General features: G+C 45.5%; 1 protein-coding gene across 5 annotated transcripts in view; it reads left to right on the top strand.

Annotated features, from left to right (window-relative positions):
• The window catches only part of LOC148655268 (dynein axonemal heavy chain 3-like), a 237,770-nt gene that overhangs the window by 175,278 nt on the left and 41,274 nt on the right, over window positions 1-21,218 (top strand). For all 5 annotated transcript variants that reach the window (XM_088645659.1, XM_088645658.1, XM_088645657.1 and 2 more), the window contains 13 exons: window positions 477-618; window positions 1,887-2,085; window positions 2,310-2,418; window positions 3,295-3,414; window positions 7,967-8,137; window positions 8,792-8,929; window positions 10,805-10,948; window positions 11,110-11,274; window positions 13,247-13,469; window positions 18,369-18,499; window positions 19,394-19,494; window positions 19,695-19,809; window positions 20,709-20,842. In XM_088645659.1, coding sequence (XP_088501785.1) covers window positions 477-618; window positions 1,887-2,085; window positions 2,310-2,418; window positions 3,295-3,414; window positions 7,967-8,137; window positions 8,792-8,929; window positions 10,805-10,948; window positions 11,110-11,274; window positions 13,247-13,469; window positions 18,369-18,499; window positions 19,394-19,494; window positions 19,695-19,809; window positions 20,709-20,842 — 1,892 coding nt within the window. The remainder of the gene's footprint in view (window positions 1-476; window positions 619-1,886; window positions 2,086-2,309; window positions 2,419-3,294; window positions 3,415-7,966; window positions 8,138-8,791; window positions 8,930-10,804; window positions 10,949-11,109; window positions 11,275-13,246; window positions 13,470-18,368; window positions 18,500-19,393; window positions 19,495-19,694; window positions 19,810-20,708; window positions 20,843-21,218) is intronic.

Genomic DNA, 21,218 nt, shown 5'->3' with positions numbered 1-21,218 from the left:
CAACGGTTTAAGCTCCAACATGTTGAAGAGCTGGGAACAACCAGTTCAAATGAAGCTCACTGTTATTATTAATTCAATGAAGGGTTTGATTGTGTAACTGAGGGCTCAGCTGGAACAAAACCCAACTGGCGTGTGGCTTTACATGGGGAGTACTCTGGAAGACAGGGAGTCCACTGTCCAGAAATTCTTAATGAATGAAATTCTCCAGAGCTCCAGCCCACAGCCTCTGGTACCTGCCTGGTAGGTTAGAAAATGTTTTTATTCGCCTTCCAAGACAGGCTTATTCAAGCCCACTGTATGCTGGGAAGGCTGCTCGGAGCCTGTGTTGTCATTACATTGTGAGACATTGTCTGTGAGACCGCGCTGGGAAGTGGGCTGTGACAGGCTGGTTCCTCCTCGGATACCCCTCTGCTGAAAACCCGCGTGCGTACCGTATGTGTGCAAGCTCAAGGTCTGCTGTTCCTGCCCTGCTCCAGGTGCTTTCCCAGAGAGGAAGCCTGCAGGGCTGTCTGGACAGGAGCAGTGCACAGCTAGAGGAAATGGTGGGGCTGATCAGAGGGCCGCGCAGCGAGCTGGACAGGATCACGCTGAGCGCGCTCATCACGGTGGAAGTGCACGGTAAGAACCCCTTGTTTTAGGGGGTTTCATTTGGAGCCTCCAGTTGCTATTTTCTTCTATTTTGTACCCTGTCCATTTGATATGTCCAGTAATAGCTCAGCTCCCCACTCTGAGTACTGTGCATGCTTTCTCATTCATGCCTGTAGTCTAGTCATTTGCACTGTGGTGCTTTCAGGAGAGTTAGCACCCTCTAGGAGAGAGAGGAATCTCCCGCTGACAAAGTTACCTGCCATGAGGCAAATCTCAGGGGTGGCTGCTGTGCAGAGATCTGAGGGTGCCGTGACAGTCACAGTGTAATGATATAGCCCAGGGTCAGGATCCTGACATTGGGATTACAGGGATGAAATTGATCATATTAATTGATTTCTCCCCTCAGGTGTCCCAGAATGGGAACGTTTAACAATGTTAATATGATGCTACAGGAAAGAACAATAAAAAAGAGGACTTAGCTGAGGGCCTCCTAAGTGACTCGAGTGGTAAAGACATTCACCCAAGCATAGTTTGAAGCCCATGATCATGGGTTCGAGCCTGGGTCTTGTTGACTGTAAATGGGATCCAACAAGTACAATCAACTAAATGCTGCCAAGACTAGGGTTAGGACTAGGGATTAATGGGCAGGACTCTCCCTGCGATACAGTGCAGTGTCCTGGGTGCCTGCAGGTGAGCGGTGCTGTCAGTGGGACACGCTTTCCTCTGGTTGGCATGGTTTAGGTACTGATGGATTATAATAATATGTTATAATGTTTCTTTATTAGCCCTATACAATTTCTTGCATTAGGAATTTGTTCTCCATGGAGACACAGACAGGGAGAGAAGCTTGGGGTCAGAGCACAGGGTCAGCCATTGTATGGTGCCCCTGGAGCAGTTAGGGTTAAGGGCCTTGCTCAGGGGCCCAACAGAGTAGGATTCCTCTGCCGGCCACGGGATTTGAACCAGCAACCTTCCAGTCACAGGCGCAGATCCGTAGCCACAGAGCCACCGCTCCGCCCCAATTAAAAAAGCAAATGTCTTTAAGGTTGCAGGTCAGAGGAGTATACTCCTTCACTTCCTCATTGTGCAGGGAGTCCAATCCTAAGGACAGTAGCTGCAAAGCCAAAGCATGAAAACACCCACCTGGCTATTGCATATCACGATGATATATCTAAGTAATTGGTAGTTCTGACTTTTTCTGAAAAAATAAAAAGGAAATGACTGAATGTTGATTGAAAACTTAACTGATGGATTAATTTGTGGCATTTTACGTGAGAACCCTTGTCTTCTCTTCTCAGCTCGAGATGTGGTGGTGCAGCTCCATAACAAGGGGGTTTCCGATACCAGTGATTTCCAGTGGGTGGCGCAATTGCGGTATTACTGGGAAGGGGAGCAGGTGGTGGTGAGGATGATCACTGCAAGGGTTGACTATGGCTATGAGTACCTGGGCAACACAGGGCGCCTGGTAATCACCCCTCTGACTGACCGCTGCTACAGGTCAGTGTGCATTCCTATCACATAGTTACCTAACATACAGTAGTAATAGCACAGTGCCTCTTGGAATAGCTTCTAATTCTTATACAGTAACACACTGCAGCACTGTTGTTATTTTAGTAGCGTGTCAGGGCAATGGCCTTGTAATCATTCTAAAAAGCTTTAGAGGCCATCTCCTTTCTTTCTTGCCCCTTCTCTTTCTCTCTCTCTCTCTCTCTCTCTCTCAGGACGCTGCTGGGGGCTTTCCAGCTGAATCATGGTGGGGCACCGGAAGGCCCAGCCGGGACGGGAAAGACAGAGACCTGTAAGGACCTGGCGAAGGCTGTGGCCAAGCAGGTAGAGAGAGGCTCATGCAAGTCAGCACTGGCACGGCACTGAACTGGCTTGGACACATGCTGTCAGCACATTTTAGACCCTCTTTAGAGGACACTGAAACCTCAAGAAATTCCTAGTGTTCCACTGCTGAACGAGTGTTCACTGTTCTTTAAAATTAAAAAGCATTGTTTGTTTGTTTGTTTGTTTTTTCCACTCCACAAGAGACAAGCACAGGAAAGGAATACAGCAATACAGAGTGCAGTGACCTAGCTTTTAGAGTGCACTCAGCACTGTAGATGGCAAGAACAACAGTGGTGTAACTTCAGAACATATCCGACCCAGTTCACTAGAGGCTTGGCATTATCTCCTCACAAGGAGGCATCAAGGTCAAACGGCACAGGTTATAAAACCAGCCTCAGGCCTCTTGCCCTTGATTGGCCCTGAGGTCAGTCTCTTGCCCCACTCCTCTAGTACTTTACTGTTTTCATTATGGGTGCTGTTACCAAGCAGCACCCCATTCCAATAGGTATACCTGAAAGAACACAGTGCATAGTTATTGTTACAGAAGAGCTTTTGTGTGGAACACTGACACATTTAGTTAAGCTAAAAAGTGATGTAAAGGTAGGCTGTTGCTCTCAGTGACACAATTGAAAAAGGTTTCCTCCTCTAGAAGCTGTTTTTTCTTGTCTATGTCTTCCCAACGGTTATGACGAACTGTGCCTGCAGATTCTCACACAGATAGCACTCTGCTTGAACAGTGAGGATATCTTGTCAATGGTAACCAAGGTCTGCTGCTGCTCAGATCGCCTCTCTGTTCAAGCGCAGCATGGATGTCTGTGCCGGCTCATGTTCAGCCCTCTGTGACGCAGCTAATGTGTCTTGTGTGCTCCTCAACAGTGTGTGGTGTTCAACTGCTCTGACGGGCTGGACTATCAGGCCATGGGGAAGTTCTTCAAGGGCCTGGCCCAGTCAGGGGTGTGGGCCTGTTTTGACGAGTTCAACCGCATTGAGCTGGAGGTACTTGAGTCTCCTGTCTTACCCCTGTCCGTGGCTCCTGTGGCAGAGACCCTCTGACTTGTCTGCAGTGCTTTATTTCCCATTACGCACTGTAGGCACAGTACCTAGGGCCTACGAAACTTGTAGGGCCTACGAAGGAGGGAAACACTAGTGATGAACGAGAAACAAGCTGAAACAACATGCCTGCGATCAACTCTAGGTGCTTCAAATCAATAATCATATGCTATCTAGCGGTTCTTCTAGAAACTAGAAGTTTCAAAGTGATGGTCGCTTGACTCGCTCCTTTAATCACGGGGTTCAGCATTAGAATAGTTTAAGGTGCATCATGTCAATCGACGTCATTCAGTTGGCGTTGACCCCCTCTTTTTGCACATTTCGGAGTGAAAGTGCCGAGGGCCTACGACCACCAAAATCCGGGCCTGCTTGTCTGTTCCAACTGTTCCGATCTTGTTCCCCCTGGATATATTGTACAGTATAGCCTCTCTATGCCCTTCCTGGTGCCCTCTGTCCCCTTATTCAAATGATATTCCTCATTCCACACAGGAAACCCTAAGTAGTTTCTTCTCCCATCTTTGATTAAATATGCGCCATCATGGTACGGGCCACAGCACACAGAATCTATCCCTGAAGTGTAGAGGGTGCACAGCAGGACTGAGAGAACACTACCACTTTCACCCTGGAGGCCAGTCCATCTCAGAGCCCTTAGGGTATCTAATCAGTTTAGCTCATATGTCTTTGGAGATGAGAGGGCACAGGAGCTCTCTGTTCATGTGTCACACAAGTTCTGTCGATTGTCTGGCTAACTGAGCCGAGATAATTGCTTTTTTACAACGTAGTATGTGATGCTGAGCAGTGTATATGGAATATTCTCCTCCTAAAGAGTGATTGCAGCCTGCAGTCTCTCCCTTTCTGGCATGCTACTCTAAATGCATTTGCCTTCATCATCTCCAGAATGGGCAGGACTCCCAAGGAGAAGATTGTGATAGATGGCCAGTGCAGCAGGGGTCATTGGCCAGGCTCAGTAGTCATCTGCCCTGCAGGGGCAGGTGTAATGATGGAGTGTTTGCTGAACAGGCAGACTGAGTCAGGGATGGGGTTGTGGGTTGTGGGCAGCAGGTGGGCAGTTTTAGCATGTCCACAGTACACCTCTGGGTTTCACTGCTGTGACTACTAGACGTTTTTATGCTTCCTATTTTATAGAAGAACATAACTGTAATTCCCTGAGTTATAGAAACAGTAAAAGAACCTGCATAAGCATGAGTCAAGCTGTGTGATCCAGGCATCATAGGTTGAGCCCAGGCCATCTCTCTAGCTGACCGTGACCCGGTTTCCCTGGATGGTTGTGATTAGCCGATCAGGGCTCTCCTGGATGACTGTGACACACTAGCTCTGTATTCTGTGACATAGAGCTGCCACATTGAAAAGACACAGCTGGCTCTTCCACATCAGCTGGGATTATGACAAAAAATAGTTATCTTAAAGTCATTTTAATAGTCTCATTTAGATATGAGAAAAAAATTATAAAGGTTCAGTTATTTTAGCCTGTCCTTCCTTTACATCCAGGAATGTACAGTAGCTTATTTACATTCTCTTGACTGATTCCAGAACAGCACTATCTCTTTTGTAGTATATTTTTGTGTGGTTACCAGAATTGTATATTATATTCTAAATGAGATCTTACTAGTGCATTTTTCAGTTTTAACATAACGTTCCTTAAGAGTGATACACTCTTAAAATCCTATCATTCTGCTTGCCTTTTTTGTCGTTTCCCCACAGCCTGGAAGATGAGAATGATGTGTCAATATAAACACTGAAGTCTTTTTCATCAGTTGCTTCTTCATTTCCCATTTAACATTTCTAGGTTATATTTCTGCTGCCTACACATGACATTGAGTATTTGTCTACATTAAATATCATCTACTATATGTTTCCTGATTATCTTATTCTGGTATTGTCTCCAGAAATGACTATTATGGTTTGCTACAGTATCTATACTTTTGTAGAGTTCTGTTAATTTACTGGCACAATTTATTAATAGCTTTTTCTTGGCTATTAGGAATCAATTGACAAAAAAACAAGCAGTCTACACACAGATTCAAAATCCACAATATACACAATATAAAAACAACAAAGTAAATACTTTAAACAATCTGCCTAGATACAGAATGGCAGATCATATCCTTAAGGGTTATCACGATACAACAGTGTGGGGATTAGGAAGAGATACAAATTACAAGAATTGCACATACAATATATCGAACTCATTAATTAGTCTTATGTAAATACTCAACATTCAGATATTCACAGACAAGTAAATACTTGTACTTATATTAATTAAATTGGAATCAAACAAGGGTAACAATTGAATTCTCCACTTCAATAATGTTGAATACGGAATTATACTCACCCAGCAACAGTGGATTCGTGACTTCCATGCAGAAGCAGATAGAGACAGCTGACAGTTCAAAGTGTTGACCAACCCCGTGTTCTGAGTCTAGGGATCAGGGATAAGGAGATGGTCCTGCTGTAGCCTTGTGTTGTCAGTTCTCTTTGGGAAGGACCTCCTGGTTAGTGTTGAGCTGAACTACATTTTAAAGTCTGTGCACAAAGTGGACTGTGGTCCTGGTTTGTCACTGGTGGGGAGAAATTCGGTTTGCTCACGGCCTAGTGGCTATATTAGTATATTCAGGTGTGTCGACGAAAGTCCACCAGTCTTGTTCCAGTGATCAAGAGGATGCGTGGTGGCTGAATTAATTGACAATTCTGTAGCCACATAGAGGGCTTCACTAAAAATCCACAGCCACACTTAATCCTGTGGTTTATTAATAAATATTGCTGCTACACTATAATTCACAGTAGATCATTGATATCAATTAAGAGCAGAAGTGGTCCCAATACAGATCCCTGTGGTACTCCACTAATTACACCATGGCAATTTGAACCCATTACCTTTTCTTCTGTACATGAATTCTCTATCCAAATACAGTCATTATGTCAAAGACATACAGTCTTCAATATAAGGATTCTTTATTTAGAATGTTCTAAATAAAATTGTTTTTTATGGAAATATAGCGAGACTTACCATTTCCAAATTCCATGCTGACTGTCTTCTAGAAACCTATTGCCATACAGACATCCCTCTAATTAAGTTCTATCATCTCCATTGCCTTACAAGTAATAACAGTACGAAGACCTACTGGTCTTTGTGACAGACCTAGTTCAGGTATCACACGAATTGTAACGTCAGAGAAGATACAGTAGCAGTAACCCACCACAGCTTTGCAAATAAACAAAATGTAACAGAAAATCAAGAAATATTTGCCTGGGACCTCAGGGCTCCCTGAAAAACAGTAACAAAAAAAATAAAATCCCAGAACAGGGAAAACCTTTGTTTTCAGTCTTAAATTATGTTGCTCAGTTTATTTACCTCTTTATATATTGGCACTACGTTTGTATATTGTACCCACTACAATCAGTGGGTATTGCCAGCCCATCAGGGCTGTCTCAGGAGGCTGTTGGGACTGTGTTAGCAGTCTATAAATAACATCCCTCATTTCCTTACTAAGCCTTTCTTAAAAATTCAATACAATCAGTATAATATCATCAGACCCTTGGAGATTTGTTTAAGTGCTGTAATATGTCTGCCTCTTCTATTCCAATATTATTTAATATAGAACCTTCTGTTCCTCAGTCTGAATAGAATTCCCAGCTCAGCCGAGAGACATGAACAAGGAACTTGTTTCTGAAGTTTCGACAGACTTAAGCAGATGGAGTTGCTGAGAAATCACTTTTTTATCTTGAGAAGAGAGTTCAAGGTCTTAATTAGGTCTCAATCCTGAAGCGTCCCATCTTTGAATATGTTTTAAACAGTGGCCAGTTTAAAAGCTACAAGCATGGTTCCCAAATTGATAGCTCTGGAGGTATCATTTCCTTCCTTTTTATACTCTGTTCAGATGGTTTCTAGTCCCATCGCAGTCAATAATGAAACTAGGTCTGCAAGCAATGTTTTAAGGTTAACAAAGAGACACAGGTTTAAGGAGCTTAGAGCTTAATATCATCTTGGCTCTGGGTTTTCAGCTGTGAACAATTCACCCCTTAACTAAATAAACAAACCCTCTAACAGTACAGTAGCCGGTTGTCTGTTTGGCATGTTTTTATATGTCTGTGTTATTTGTTTTTCTATAACAGAATACTATTTTATAGACATGAACTACTCTCAGACAAAGGCTTTATAGAACTCACTCTTTAGGAGGAATTCTCTGCTGCTTCAGTCATGCCTCCATTGTGTCTTTGCCAAGCTTGTGGAACAGGTGCTGTAAAGGCTGGTGTACCGCAAGGTTCTGTCTTGTTCATCGTGCGCATGCTGTTTTTTTGGTTTATCATTAGCAACCCAACCTTTGTGTTTATTCCCATGCTCTTTCAGTCCTCTGTGTGCCAACTGCTTTCAGTCCTGAATGTTTCATTTGTTATTTGGTTGTGTGCTCTGTGTGAAGGTTAGCAGTTGTTTCGGAACTGAGGTCTTATCGGCAGCTCATATTGTCTGTGTATTTAGGTCCTGTCAGTGGTGGCTCAGCAGATCCAGACAATCCAGCGAGCTATATCCCAGAGAGTCCAGACCTTTGTGTTTGAGGGGACACTCTTGACCCTGGACCCCACTTGCTGCATTTTCATCACCATGAACCCCGGATACGCAGGCCGGACTCCACTCCCAGACAACCTCAAGGCAGGCCTCAGTGCTCCTCTAGCTGTAGACTCAGTCTATGAAGTAAAGTGCAGTATACTGTGAAGCAAACAACAGTTTGTACTTGCACTGGTCAACAACTTGTCAAAGTGCTCTGTGGCAATTTGTCGTAAAGTGCAATACACCAAGCAAAATTTGATTTGAAAAATTGAGTTAATGGTCTTTTATTGAGCAACACAGTACTCATTGACTCACGTGAACTTAATATGTACGGACAGGCTGAATCAAGTACTGTACTGATTACCTATAAATAAAGCACATAACTAAAGAAGTAGTTCAGAACATGGCTTTTATTCATTATTCACTAATGACCACCAGCTTCTCATTCTGAACTAATTATGTGATATACCCTGATAATTTTAAAGTAAGGAGAGGACAATGCAATGGGCATTTTTTAAACAATAGAAAAGCCACCTTTCTTACTCACTTGTGTTATGAGAGGACTCTGGATTATGTTATTCCGTTCTCTTTTTCTGTGTTATGCCTCCCAAACCTCATTTTGAGATGGATCAGACAGACAGTTGAATCCAGCTGCAGAGTATGGTCAGCCTCGCAATAGTCTGTTCTGCTGACTCCCTTTTCAAACTCTGACACACCCACGTGGAGTAAAAAGGGCTGTTGGTGCCACCTGCACAGGTGCTGTTCCGCACGGTGGCGATGACTGTGCCCGACTATGCCCTGATCTCCGAGATCTCCCTCTATGCCATGGGCTTCATCCAAGCCCGGGGTCTGGCCGCCAAGATTGTAGCTACGTACAGACTCTGCTCTGAGCAGGTATGTGCTGTCTGCTTCCTGTTCTACTTTCACACTCTCTATACCCCCCCTCTCTCTCCTCCCCCAGATTCAGCCCATCGGAAAATCTTGGCACTAGAGGAGAAGATTATACATTTATGGATCTTGAGATGTCTGATAGTAATAGTAATAATTATTATTCTGATTATACCGATTGCTGTAAATTAAAAAGATACAACCTCCCCCACATTGTACTTTAAAAAATTGAAAGTTTGGGAAATAAAGTGAAACATTTGCTCCTTTTTGACATATGCTCAGTGACCTTCAATAAATTAGCGAAAAGGGACGAGCCGTCGCCTATGTTTTTATCATTTTGGTTGCTCAGAAAGAGCCCTGAATCTGGTGGGTTGATCGGGCTCATCAGGCAAAGTTTCTGAAATGTGCAGACTCGACATGTGCCAGTGTAATCCTCTGTTCTCGTCTAGAGAGAGATGCTCACGTCCTCCGTTTTGTTTGATTTAAAATTGTTTTCCCAGCCGGTGATTGATTAGTCCGTCTCTCTGCTCAGCGCAATCTAACCCAATCATTAAGAACAGAAGACCTTACGCTTGATGGGAATACTCCCCTCAGGTGTCGAGCTGGGATAATTAGAGCCGGCGAGGAGTGGAAATAAACTAATCGCTTTAGCTTGGTGGTTTCAACAGTTCACAGTCATTATGTGGAGTTGATTAAAATCAATTAATTTGTTCTCTAAAAGTCAATTACTGCAAACAAAATGTCTGCCCTGACTCTGAGGATTATGAGCTGAAAAAGTCTGAAGCCTACACTCTTAATACTTTTATGATGTTAATTCCAGGTGTCTATTCATTCAGGTTTGTGCTTTGGTCTCACACCAGCACAGCTGTCCACATCTGTCTGTATGTGCAGGGAAAGTGCTGACATAATTCACCATCCTCACAAGCCATACATCTCCATCTGAACACGAACATCAAACCTAGTGCTACACTGCAAGCTGAAAGCGCAGGGATAAGTCTCTACATGCTGATACATTGAAAAAAATAAACAGGTTAGCCCTATGTACTGGAGTTTGATATACCTGCTGTATCAACAGATATACACACATCTTAAACTGACTAGTCTAGCTGAAATTGAAGGAACCATTTAACTTTACATGATTATTGAGCATATAAAGACTTAACTCTTAACTTTCCTCTAATCCAGCAGTAGGTGCCGTGAAAGGTGTTGTATAAAATAAGGGTTATTAATAGCAGGAGTAGAAAGTGATCTATCTTGTAGGTATCAATTAGAAGACTCCCTGAAATGTCTGTCACCACCCAGTCTCAAAGCAAGCGCATTTATGTCAGTCCTGCAATTTTAAAGACTTGCATCCTGAGCAGAGCTGGAATCTTGCTTTGTGTGAAGTCTGATGTGCTCGGGTTTTGTTGCTAAGTTATATTCGTATCTAATAAAAAGTAGAAAATAGTAATAATTAATTACCTGCATCTCTGCAGTTTGCTTCTGTTTCATGACAAACCAACTGAAGATAAAAAAACATAAAAGCGATGTCATTCCTCCATAAAGTGAATTGGGACAACTTTCAGTTGCTAAAAATAAATATATTTTAATTATAAATTAGCTACTGGCTGCTAAAACCCTTATAATTATGATGCATTTCTGGCGGTGCTATTAACTGTGCTGGATGACTAATTGCTTGTTGCCTGTTAATTGATCTCTGGGATCTCAGATTGAAAATAGTGGATGGGCTTTATGTTTTCTTTGTGCTTTTCTGCAGGCTGTGCAGGTGCAGCTGTTGTAAATTGGAGTGGGTCTGCGATGTGTGCTTCCAGTTTGTAGTGTTTCAGGCTGCATGATGGCAGTGCATTTGAGCAGCTGGGTAACCCTCACTCTCTCTTTCAGCTCTCCTCTCAGCACCACTACGACTATGGGATGCGCGCAGTGAAGTCTGTCCTGACAGCTGCTGGGAACCTGAAGATCCGCCAGCCAGAGGAGAGGGAGGACATTTTACTGTTGCGCTCCATCACGGACGTCAACCTGCCCAAGGTGAAATGTGTTATATGAATCTAACAGCAACCCAGGTGATGACTTGCTAATCGTTCCAGGCACTACAAAACTGGGGCCATTGTAGAGCAATACAATGATTTTGTGTTTGTCATGAACAATCAGTCTATTGATTCACATGGTACTTGCTGTCCACTCCCCAGTTTCTCTCCCAGGACATCCCACTCTTCCGCAGTATCATTCAGGACCTGTTCCCTGACGTACGGTTGCCCACCCCCGACCATGTGCTCCTAGAAAGAACTATCCAGGAGGTCGCGCACAGCCTGGCTCTGCAGCCCCAGGCATGGTTCATCACCAAGATCATCCAGGTCAGTGGCCATTGCACCTGAGGAGCCGTGTCAGAGCCGTGTGGGCAGGCTTCCTCCAGAGTGTGGAGTGGTGGGTAGGTGGCTGGACACCAGACTGAAGGCTTGCGGGATCAAGCCCCAGGAGGGCAGATTTCTGCTGTACCCTTCAGCAAGGTGCTTCACTCCAGCAGATACTAGAGGACCGGGTCTCCCAAGTCATCGTTCCGAATGAGAATTTGTGTTCCGTTGACTAACCTTGTAAAATAAAAGAAGAAAAAATCCAAGCCCTTGTGCTTCCAGAGCTCCACGCGACCTCATGCAACTGTTTATTCATTATTTACCAAAATTAGACCACATTTCTGTGGATTCTAAATGAATTCATTCGAGTCTAACAGTACAGATAGCTTCAACTCACATTCTCTCTTTCGCTCTCCCACTTCACTTACCACCCCACATCTCTTATAACCCCGTCCATCCCCCCCCCCCCCCACACACACACATTCTCTGAGCTGTAGCTCCTCCACAGCCATCCTGTCTTTCAGGAAATCGAGAAGTAAAAACCAGAGATAAATCTCTCACCCACACCTCTCTCAGGACTGCTCTTCCTCCCACTTGAGCCCAGATTTGCAATTAGACAGGCTGTGTGATATGACAGCTGAGAGAATGAGAATCAGTCAGGTACTCAGTGGTTCCTGCCTCTTGATTAGAGCCTGAGAGACAACAGAGAAGACCAGGTTAATGGTGTGTGAAGAAGTCTGCAAGGGAAGTTCTCGTTTGCCGAACACATTGAGCCTCCGTGGCTGTGCATCACAGCCAGCTGGAACTGAGCCTGTTGTGGGCGGTTTTACAAATCCGTCTTGTTCATCTACTGTCCACCCGTGTCTCTATTTTCGTGGCCATGTCTCACTCCTCTAATCTACATTTGTGCCTCACGCCATCTATGATGCTGTCCTTGTCTCTCTAACTCTCCTTGCCTCTCTCTTTCCTTTCTCACTGTTCTTTGTCCTTTGTCCTTCACTACTGTAAATGTGTAGTTGTATTTGGACTCTACATGTCTCAAAAATACTTAATAGATACTGTACTAATATAAAATGATGACAGAATATAATACCAACATCCACCAGTAACACTAGTACTTTACTCTCCTAATGTTGCACTTGTTACCTCGCAAGATTCACCACGAGAAAGCTGGTCGAACGCTTCTAATTTCACTTCTGACATGACATTTCTATGCCCCTTCTGCGCTTATTTCAACCATAGAACTGAGCTGAGATTCAGAGGCCCATGTTCAATACAATGCTTTAAAAGGGCAAGTGCACACAGAGAGGCGGAACAATGCAGACTCAGCATAAGTGCATGTGAGAATGTGATGCCACAGGGGGGAGACACGTGCCGGGAGGACGAGCAGAGCAGGGTTTTATAGGTAGAGCGCACAAGCAATACGGGTGAGGGTGACTTGAAATCACAGCTTCAGGTACATGAAACAGGATAAGAGAGCTGATGAAGCAGGATACTACAGGAAGAAACTGGGGATACATGGTAAAGCACAGCTGGCAAAGTACTCCTGCAACCTGACTTCCGGACTCGAGCACAGCAGTCAACTCCATCTCCATAGCATTTTGCCTCTTGCTCTCTTCAACATGCTCTTTACCTGGCTTTGAGTCATTTTATGTCGACTCAAGCAGTACAAGGAATGGGAGTTTTCCTGCTTCATAGGAACATTTTTTACAGTAAATTGCGGTAGGTCTAAAACTGATCTCCTAGCTGGTGTGTGGGGAGTGTACTGGTGCACTTTGGCTGCTGTTACATCATCCAGGTGGGGCTGCACATTGGTGGTGGTGGAGGGGGGCTCCCATTACCTGTAAAGCGCTTTGAGTGGAGTGTCCAGAAAAGCACTTTGTAAGTGTCAGGAGTTATTATCATTAATTAGTTCTTCTTATTATTATATCAGTAAGCAGTCAGTGTACGGCGTGGGTCTCCTCCCCTCTCGCAGATTTACGAGCTCATGCTGGTGCGGCACGGATTCATCCTCGTCGGCGGTGCGGGCGGGGGGAAGTCCAGCGCCCTGCGGGTCCTGGCCGGGGTCCTGGGGCAGCTAGCAGAGCAGGGGCTGCTGGGAGAGCTTCCCGTGGAGGTCTTCACCCTGAACCCCAAGGCCATCTCCATGGCGACGCTCTACGGGCGCTTCGAACCCACGTCGCGGGAGTGGAGCGACGGTCAGTGGGAAACGCTCTCGGGCGTGATGTCAGCCCTCACCGGTGCGTTACAGGGCACGACTTTCGGCTGCCGCTGGTGCACAGCTCCGCTTGTGCGGAACAGAATGAGCATTCAATGTCTCCCTGTAGGGGGCGCTCTCTGAAGTGCCCTGTGCTGTCACAGTCATTGGTTTCTGAAAAAGATGGCAGTATACTTTCCCATGGGTGCGTGCGTGTGTTCTTTACAGTGAGGGTGCTGGGAACAAGCTACCTAGCCATGTTGTTGAAGCTGATACCCTGGCTTCTTTCAAGAAACCGCCGAATGAGATCCTCAGATCAATTAACTACTGGCACATAGTTCAGAATGGCCTCCCCTCCTTTGCTACAGTTCTTGTGTTATTAGTTTGCCACAGTAACTTTCTTCCAACAAACCATCATTTTCAGTGTTTTTGAGTCAAGCTCAAGATGTCTTCTCTTTCTCACCATGTTTGCAGGAACTCAGGTAAGTGCTGCTTGTACTGCACATCTTGTCCTTTTGCTGGAAAACAAAATACAAGGTACATTTTAACAAGCGGAGCTCGATTCCACACTGAGAAGTCGAAGGAGAGAAGAGGAGGAGCGCAACGATTCGGCTGTTTGAGCCTTCTTCAGGTGTGAGGGGGAGAGTGAAAGGTATTCCCAGAATTCCCACACCTGCCAGAATCAGCACAGGTTCCAGTCCGGCTGGGGGAAGGGGGGGAGGGAACTCAGCCGAGTGCAGATAAACACACCCCTGCCCAGTGGAGCTGTCTGTGGAGACTCTAGAATTGCACAGGCAGTGTGAAATCATCCTGATCTCAGGGCGTAGGAGGGCCCTCCCTCTCCAGCCCCCCCTTCGTACACCTTCCTCTCTCTCACCACGTCTGTCTCTTCCTCCCTGGTTCATCCTGGATTCCTCCTCTCAGCTGTCCAGTCCCAGTGCTTCTCTGACTTCTCATTTCTCTTTCCTTGCCGCTGCTGTCAAATTCACTCCATGAGCTCTAGGGGCATCACTGATGATTTAAAGTTCTGACAAAGCAGTAGCAATCAGCAAAACACTGCGGCCAATTACACCATAAATTATTATTATTATTTATTAGAGAAGCTCACTCAGTGTCTCTCAGGCTGTGACAGAAGATAACATACTAGCCTCAAGCCCCCTGAGTTTCTGGTGTTCTGTTCATTGTTCTAGGGAAGAAGTTTTATGTCTGATCCATGTGGGTTTCTTGTATTTCAACAGACAGTGAATCTTTGTCTCTGCTTCTCCCTGCCGGCATTGGGAGCACAGCCTGCCATCTACCTGTGTCTCCCAGTTTCTGGGGTCACTGAGCCTGTACTCTCTGGGCAGCCAGGTCTGCCTGTGTCACCCAGTTTCTATGGTCAGGCTGGGGTCACTGAACCTGTACTCTCTGGGCAGCCAGGTATGGCTGTGTTGCCAAATTTCTGTGCACAGGCCTTGGTCATTTTTTGCAGAACTCCGTTTGAAGGACTTCTATGCAATGCTTGTCCCATATGGTGTATTCTTGGTCCGTGATTGGACCCCACACTTCCCTGCCATATAATGCAGTGGGTTAGATAACACTTTCAAATATTCAGGGCCAGATTTTTGTATGAGGCTTAAAATTGAAGAGTCTCCTCATTATGGCATAGAAAGCCCTGCATGCCTTCTCCTTTGGTACTAGAACCAAAGCATCCTTTTGAGTGTCTCCCTTTCTCTCGTACTCTGTCATTGATGTCCTGTGTTATAGTTCTATACATCACACCAGGGCCGCTCCTAGCTTTTTTCGGGACCCTAGGCAAGATCACCTCCCACCCATACGCTTTTTTTACTGTGCAGCATTCAGTGTGGCAGCTGCTGAAATCGCTCTGACGTTGTCATCTTACAACAACGAGAGTCATTCACTACATCGACAGGCCTACATTTACGTTCACAATGGATAATATCATCATTCATAACTCACAAACGGCCTAGATTAGCACAATCCGCAACCAAAAGAGCCATTGGAGGCGATTCTTCAGCTCACATTGGAATGTGCTGATTAAAAACAGTCTGTTGCGTTGCACATTGAGGGGACCCCTGAGGGCCTCGGGCCCCTACACAGTAGGCTAGTTTGCCTAAGCCAAGGGCCAGCCCTGGATGACACCCTCTCTATTGCTGCCTGCACGACCATACAGAACAGTAGAGATACTCAGGGAGGTAGAGACAGGACTGGGCCTGACCTTATGATCTGTCAGACAGCCCTGCAGCTCTCTGCTCAGATTCATTTTTATTGTCCATGCTTGACGTTTCATCCCTATATTGCATGTGTAATATACACTTATAAAATTATACGTTTTTACATTGTTATACACAAGAATACGTTCCACTGTATGTTAATGTTGAGGGTATTCTGACTGTATCACAAAGACAGTATGTGGCAGAACAGGAGGCCCTATTTTCTGACTATAGCAAAGGCGTTAAAGATGTCCTCCTTGACCATTTGATTTGGGAAGTCTCTTCATTCCAGCATTCAACCCAGTTCATAGTGCATCACAGTGAATCAGTCCCCCGAGTTTTTATAAGAAAATTCTTCATTTTCCTCACCCTTCATTTTCAGAATGGACTCCTTTGCGTGAGAATGTTAAAAACGGCGCTACCGGCTGACGTCCGCCCAGTAGGACTGAAGAGATCCGGAGAGGCGCTGCCCACTCATGTGACCCTGGACATGTGGCCTCATCCAAGTTCCTCCGTGAAGCCCTGTGATCTAATAAGGCACCTGTAAAAAAAAAAAATAGAAAAAAGTCTGCAACTCGGGGGCAGATAACAGGGTTAAATATAGAATTATGTGAGATAGGTATTGATTTCTCTCTGCAGTAACTTGACATTTCAACAGAGCGCTACAGACATATCCTTAGGCCTTTCTGGAATTCAATGGGATTTTATTAGGAGAGGAGATAGGGAGACAACAACACGCAGCAGAGCACCAGTTCCTGACAAGCCTGTCCTCCCCAGAGGGGGGGTTAAGGACTGTTAGTGTGGAGAAAAGCGATTACCACCCCCTGCCCAGTAATGGGATTGTCGTAACTCAATACTTCTTTTATCAGTTTTTTTTATAATTCTTTCTCCGTCTCCTTCCCCCCCCCCTCCCCCCCCCACCCCGTTTGACAGCCAGACTAAATTTCATTTCATTTTTTTTCTTTTTTTATCACTTCATCCCGTTTTTTTTTGCTTTAATAATGCATTATGTTCCCCTAAGTCAGACAGACAGGGCCCACATTGTCCCATCTCTCAGGTCCCAGCCCACCGTGCGCTTGCCAGTGCGAAATTGATTTGGGGCTTGTAATCTAGCAGTCAATTTGGTGTGATGGAGCGCGGAGAGGCGGTAGCCTCACGATTGCTGGTGATCTATACCTGTCAGTGCGCAATCGATGGCCTGGCCTTCAGTCATACTGTTATTGGAGTTGCAGCCTCATCGCAGAGCCACTTACCTGCGATTGATTGTGCACCGAGAGCCGCAGAAGCTTTAAATCTACCCCTTCGTTATGGTCGTTATTTATGATTTGTTTTAGCTGCGTTTCTGTCAGCCTCTTACTTTATTGCTTTACTTTTATTAATAGGATGGCCTTGATGGTTTTGTGCGGAGGCGCTCGTGGAGAAGGTATTTTTAGAGGATAACAATGAATTGATTATTTATCAGTGTTATGATTATGGGTCTCTTTGCAATTTCCATTGGTCACCTTTTGCCACCTTCAGTGTGTCATTCTATCCATTCTGATTAAAAACATACAGTATAAGGGCTGCTGTGCTAATCCCTTAGACCAGTGTGTGACCACCTGATATCACAGGGGTTTAATAAAGCCAGTTGAGCCATTTCCGGGGTTCTTGCAGAAACAGTTTTGTCCATGCCAGGACAGTGTCACGTCTGCGGCTTCCTCCCAGCTCCCAGGAGTCCATTAACAGGACAGGTTTTTGGTGCAATCAGGAGTCCATTAGTGAGTTATTGTACAAGAGCTGCTAATTTAGGCTGCATCTGAAACACTGCTCCCTAATCTACAACAAGTGAACCCACACCCACACAAGTTTGATAACTTTCATATTTTGCTGTTCTTCTGTTCCTCTGCTCTGCTCTGACTGCACAGCGATAGTGTGATCGATGACACCCGGTGCTTCTGTCACTCTAACTCTTTGAATGTTATAACATTCTTGGCACCCGAGCCCACAGTTCAGACATTATCTGGGGCATGTTGAGGCCTTTCATCCGGCGTCGAGATAGTGATCTTGTCCTCCACCTGTCTGGGAGGCAGGCCTGAGACTAATCCTGAAAGAGTGCTATCAGAATCAATACTCTTCCTCCCTGCTAGTGCTCCGAGATTGCGCGACAAACCGGGATGTTCTTTCTTCCAGGGCGATGGTATCTCGGACTCTGTCGGCACATTCCCCCACGCTCTCTCTCGCTCTCTCTCCGCTGTCGGCTCAGCCAGCGCAGAATAACTGTCTGCAGAGCAGCGCAGACGTGGAGCCTTTTGTGTCTCGCCGCAAGTGAGGGAGGTTGATAATGTGTCAGCTGGCTCGAGATATTTCACTTTTCACAAACAGGGGACTTTGACGTTGGTCACATTGAGAGTCTCAGGGATTTAGAGCCTGGATTTAGTCAATCAATTGCAGTATTAACTCTTTCTGATTTATTGCTTTTGTAAAAGGCTTTCAGATGCTTAGGTAGATCCAATTAAGTATTCTGTTCTCTCTAGGTCTGCTTTTCTTCCCCCTCTTATCCTATCTTCCTTGAAATTGCCTTCTTCTTTTATTCCTGCTCTCTCCAAGTCACAGTTTTTGAACTGGAAGTGGTGCCGTGCTGAATTCCAAAAGCAGTCTGGGATGTGGGACAGCTACGGGAGACTGAAGTTCGTCTTCTCCTCCTTCAGGTGTGCTGTCCTCAGCGTTCCGAGCGCAGGCCTGCAGCCTGACCAGCAGCCGGCGCTGGCTGGTTCTGGACGGCCCGGTGGACGCAGAGTGGGTAGAGAACATGAACACCGTGCTTGACGACAATCAGAAGGTCGGTGTGACACAGTCGTGGGGATGGTTGGGCAGCTTCCAGAGGACTTCGGAGCTGGGAGGGATGCTGTCGTGGCACCAAGCCCAGCCACATGAAAATGAGCCGCCATCAGGCACAGCTGGGATGCAACAGCTGTAAAACACCTGCATACACACAACCTCACCAATACCGCAGTATATTATACTGTGTACACTCTGTATAGAGCAGGGCTGGATTAAGGTCCTTATAGGCCAGAGACACTTCTGTTTCAGGGGTAGATGCATATTCATGACTGCGTCGGAACATTCTAATACTGATTCTGAAATGGGACAATTTGAACAATCCCACTGTATGGGAGCTTTCATTTTCATATCACAGAGCACTATATGACTTGTATCTATGACTATATGTGTAGTCGTAACAAGGCTGCTTATGCTTTTATTTAGCCAACGTATTGAGTTTAAGTCCACTCTTTCAAGTGGGTGTGATATGGAAGAAGGTCTTTGTGAATGGAACTGTGGTAGTGGATATATTCTCTTATCTGATTTTGTAACCTGTTACTACGTTACAATAATAGGTGGCATGTTATTAAATTTGTAAGGTGTTTTTGGAATGTGGCTTGATGCTGTGGGATCTTTAATAGATAGGGATAGTCAAATACTGCAGCTCTCAATCCACCCCCGGACAAGTCTTTGATATGTCTTCGATACACGAGTCCCGTACTTATAATTGATTGTACAGTATTTGACCAGTCCTGTTTGGACACAGTGTAGATCCTGTTTAACAGGTCTACTGAATGAAGGTCCATTCTACAGCAGCGAGTGGTGGTATTTTTTAGTGAAATTCGGGGACTGGATACCTGCATTCAGTTTGGTCATCCCCTCATGTTACAGTAAGTGTCTCTGTGCCCTTCAGCTGTGTCTGATGAGTGGGGAGACCATCCAGATGAGTCCCCAGCAGAACATCATCTTTGAGGTCCTGGACCTGGAACGTGCCTCCCCGGCCACCATCAGCAGGTCTGAAGCTAGTGGCAATAGCACAGAATCACTACCTGTACCACGCTGTCAGGATCAGTGGGATCATCAGTGTGGCTGATGTTGCACAAGATCCAAGAAGCAGCCAGTAGAAAACTATCTGCACATGACCGGAGTTGCTATGTTCTGCACTTGGTGTGGAGTTCTGATCAGCGACTGACTCAGGGATGTCTGCGTCTCAGGTGTGGGATGATCTATATGGAACCCCGAGACCTGGGCTGGGAGCCCCTGCTCCAGTCCTGGCTGGATAGGCAACTACCCCCCTCCTTCTCCCCAGGCCACAAACAGCTGATACAGGTAAGGAACTCCAGGTGTAGCATGTGTTAGATTATAGGATATTAGAGTGCTGTTATAATGTGTTTTTACTTTCTAGGCTTGTGCAGTCTTGTACTTCGAGTTATGTCGTGCATTCAACAAAAATGCATTCATAGTTAATTCACTGGTCTTTTTAGTCATACACCACAAGCCACACTCGGTATACAAATTGCGGTAAGAAATTGATTAAATGGATTAAGGGCAAGTTCTGCACGCACTAACCACAATCACGCTGAACTAAACTGTGAACACTGGACTCTGAAATGTTCTCCAAGCAGACTGCTTCTCCATGATAACAGCAATGCAAAACCAACTTGCATAGGATGCAGCAGTGTGGTGCAACTAACTCAGGGTACAAAAAGAGGAGAGGGAAAGGTGTTTAAAAACATGCAGTTTAAATACAACTGCCTAGCTGTTCAACTGCCCTTAGTGCCTACCGAGTGACATGTGCACAGTGTACTGTCCTCTTCTCTTGCTTTCCTCTTGCAGATAACATGTCTGTTTTCTCATAGTGGTTTGGATTATGCTGTGGCAGACATCTCTGTACTCGACTACTCAACTACCCTGATCATTGTACTATATCATATTCCTTTACAATTGACTATCATTGAATAAATTACACATTAAGGAGGAGGTAGGTTATTGAGCCCTTTGGTGTTCTGTCTTTCTCTGAAGGAATTAGGATCCAACCAAGTATAATTGAACACTGGCTGCATGATTGGACTATTGAATCAACAGATCACCTTCAACTTGCTTTCTCGCAGCTGGCCTTTGGCGTGCATTTGCCTCTCTTTGTGTGTGTGCACCTGTGTGTGTATCCGCTCTGTGTGGGTATCCCCATCTCACTGTGTTGTGCCCCTGTGGGTCCGTGCACGTATCAGACGTTGCTGCAGTGGCTGTTGCCGCCTTGTCTGGAGTTCGTGGAGAGAACCTGCCGCCCTGTGGTGCCCACCTCCCCCCTGCACCTCACCGCAACGCTGCTCGCCCTGTGCCGCAGCCTGCTGGCCGAGACCAGGTACTGCACATGGAGGACCCCTCCTACCACGGCTCTGGGCAAGTGGCGTTGTAAAGCCCGCATTGCGCAAGAAATTGGAATTGATTCCAAGCGCATGAGAATTGTTATTAGAAATGGGAATGAGCTGAAATTGAAAACCAGAAACTGACCCCAATCCTATCACCGAACACGGCAGACCCTCATGCAAAAGTTCCAGCACCGGGTCTGTCATTTGCAGAGAGCGTACCACCATACTGACAGCCGGTTCTCATTATGAAATATCGTTCAGGTTATTTTAATGCACAGCTGAATGAGACTCAGCTGTAGATGGGATTTTGATGGCCTGCCTCTGCTGTGCATTGCCCCTTTCTGCATGTCTCCAGACAGCAAAGTTATC

Source organism: Lepisosteus platostomus, chromosome 9, assembly GCF_059453375.1.
Source record: "Lepisosteus platostomus isolate fLepPlt1 chromosome 9, fLepPlt1.hap1, whole genome shotgun sequence".
Taxonomy (NCBI): domain Eukaryota; kingdom Metazoa; phylum Chordata; class Actinopteri; order Semionotiformes; family Lepisosteidae; genus Lepisosteus; species Lepisosteus platostomus.
This window is presented reverse-complemented; position numbering and strand designations above follow the sequence as displayed.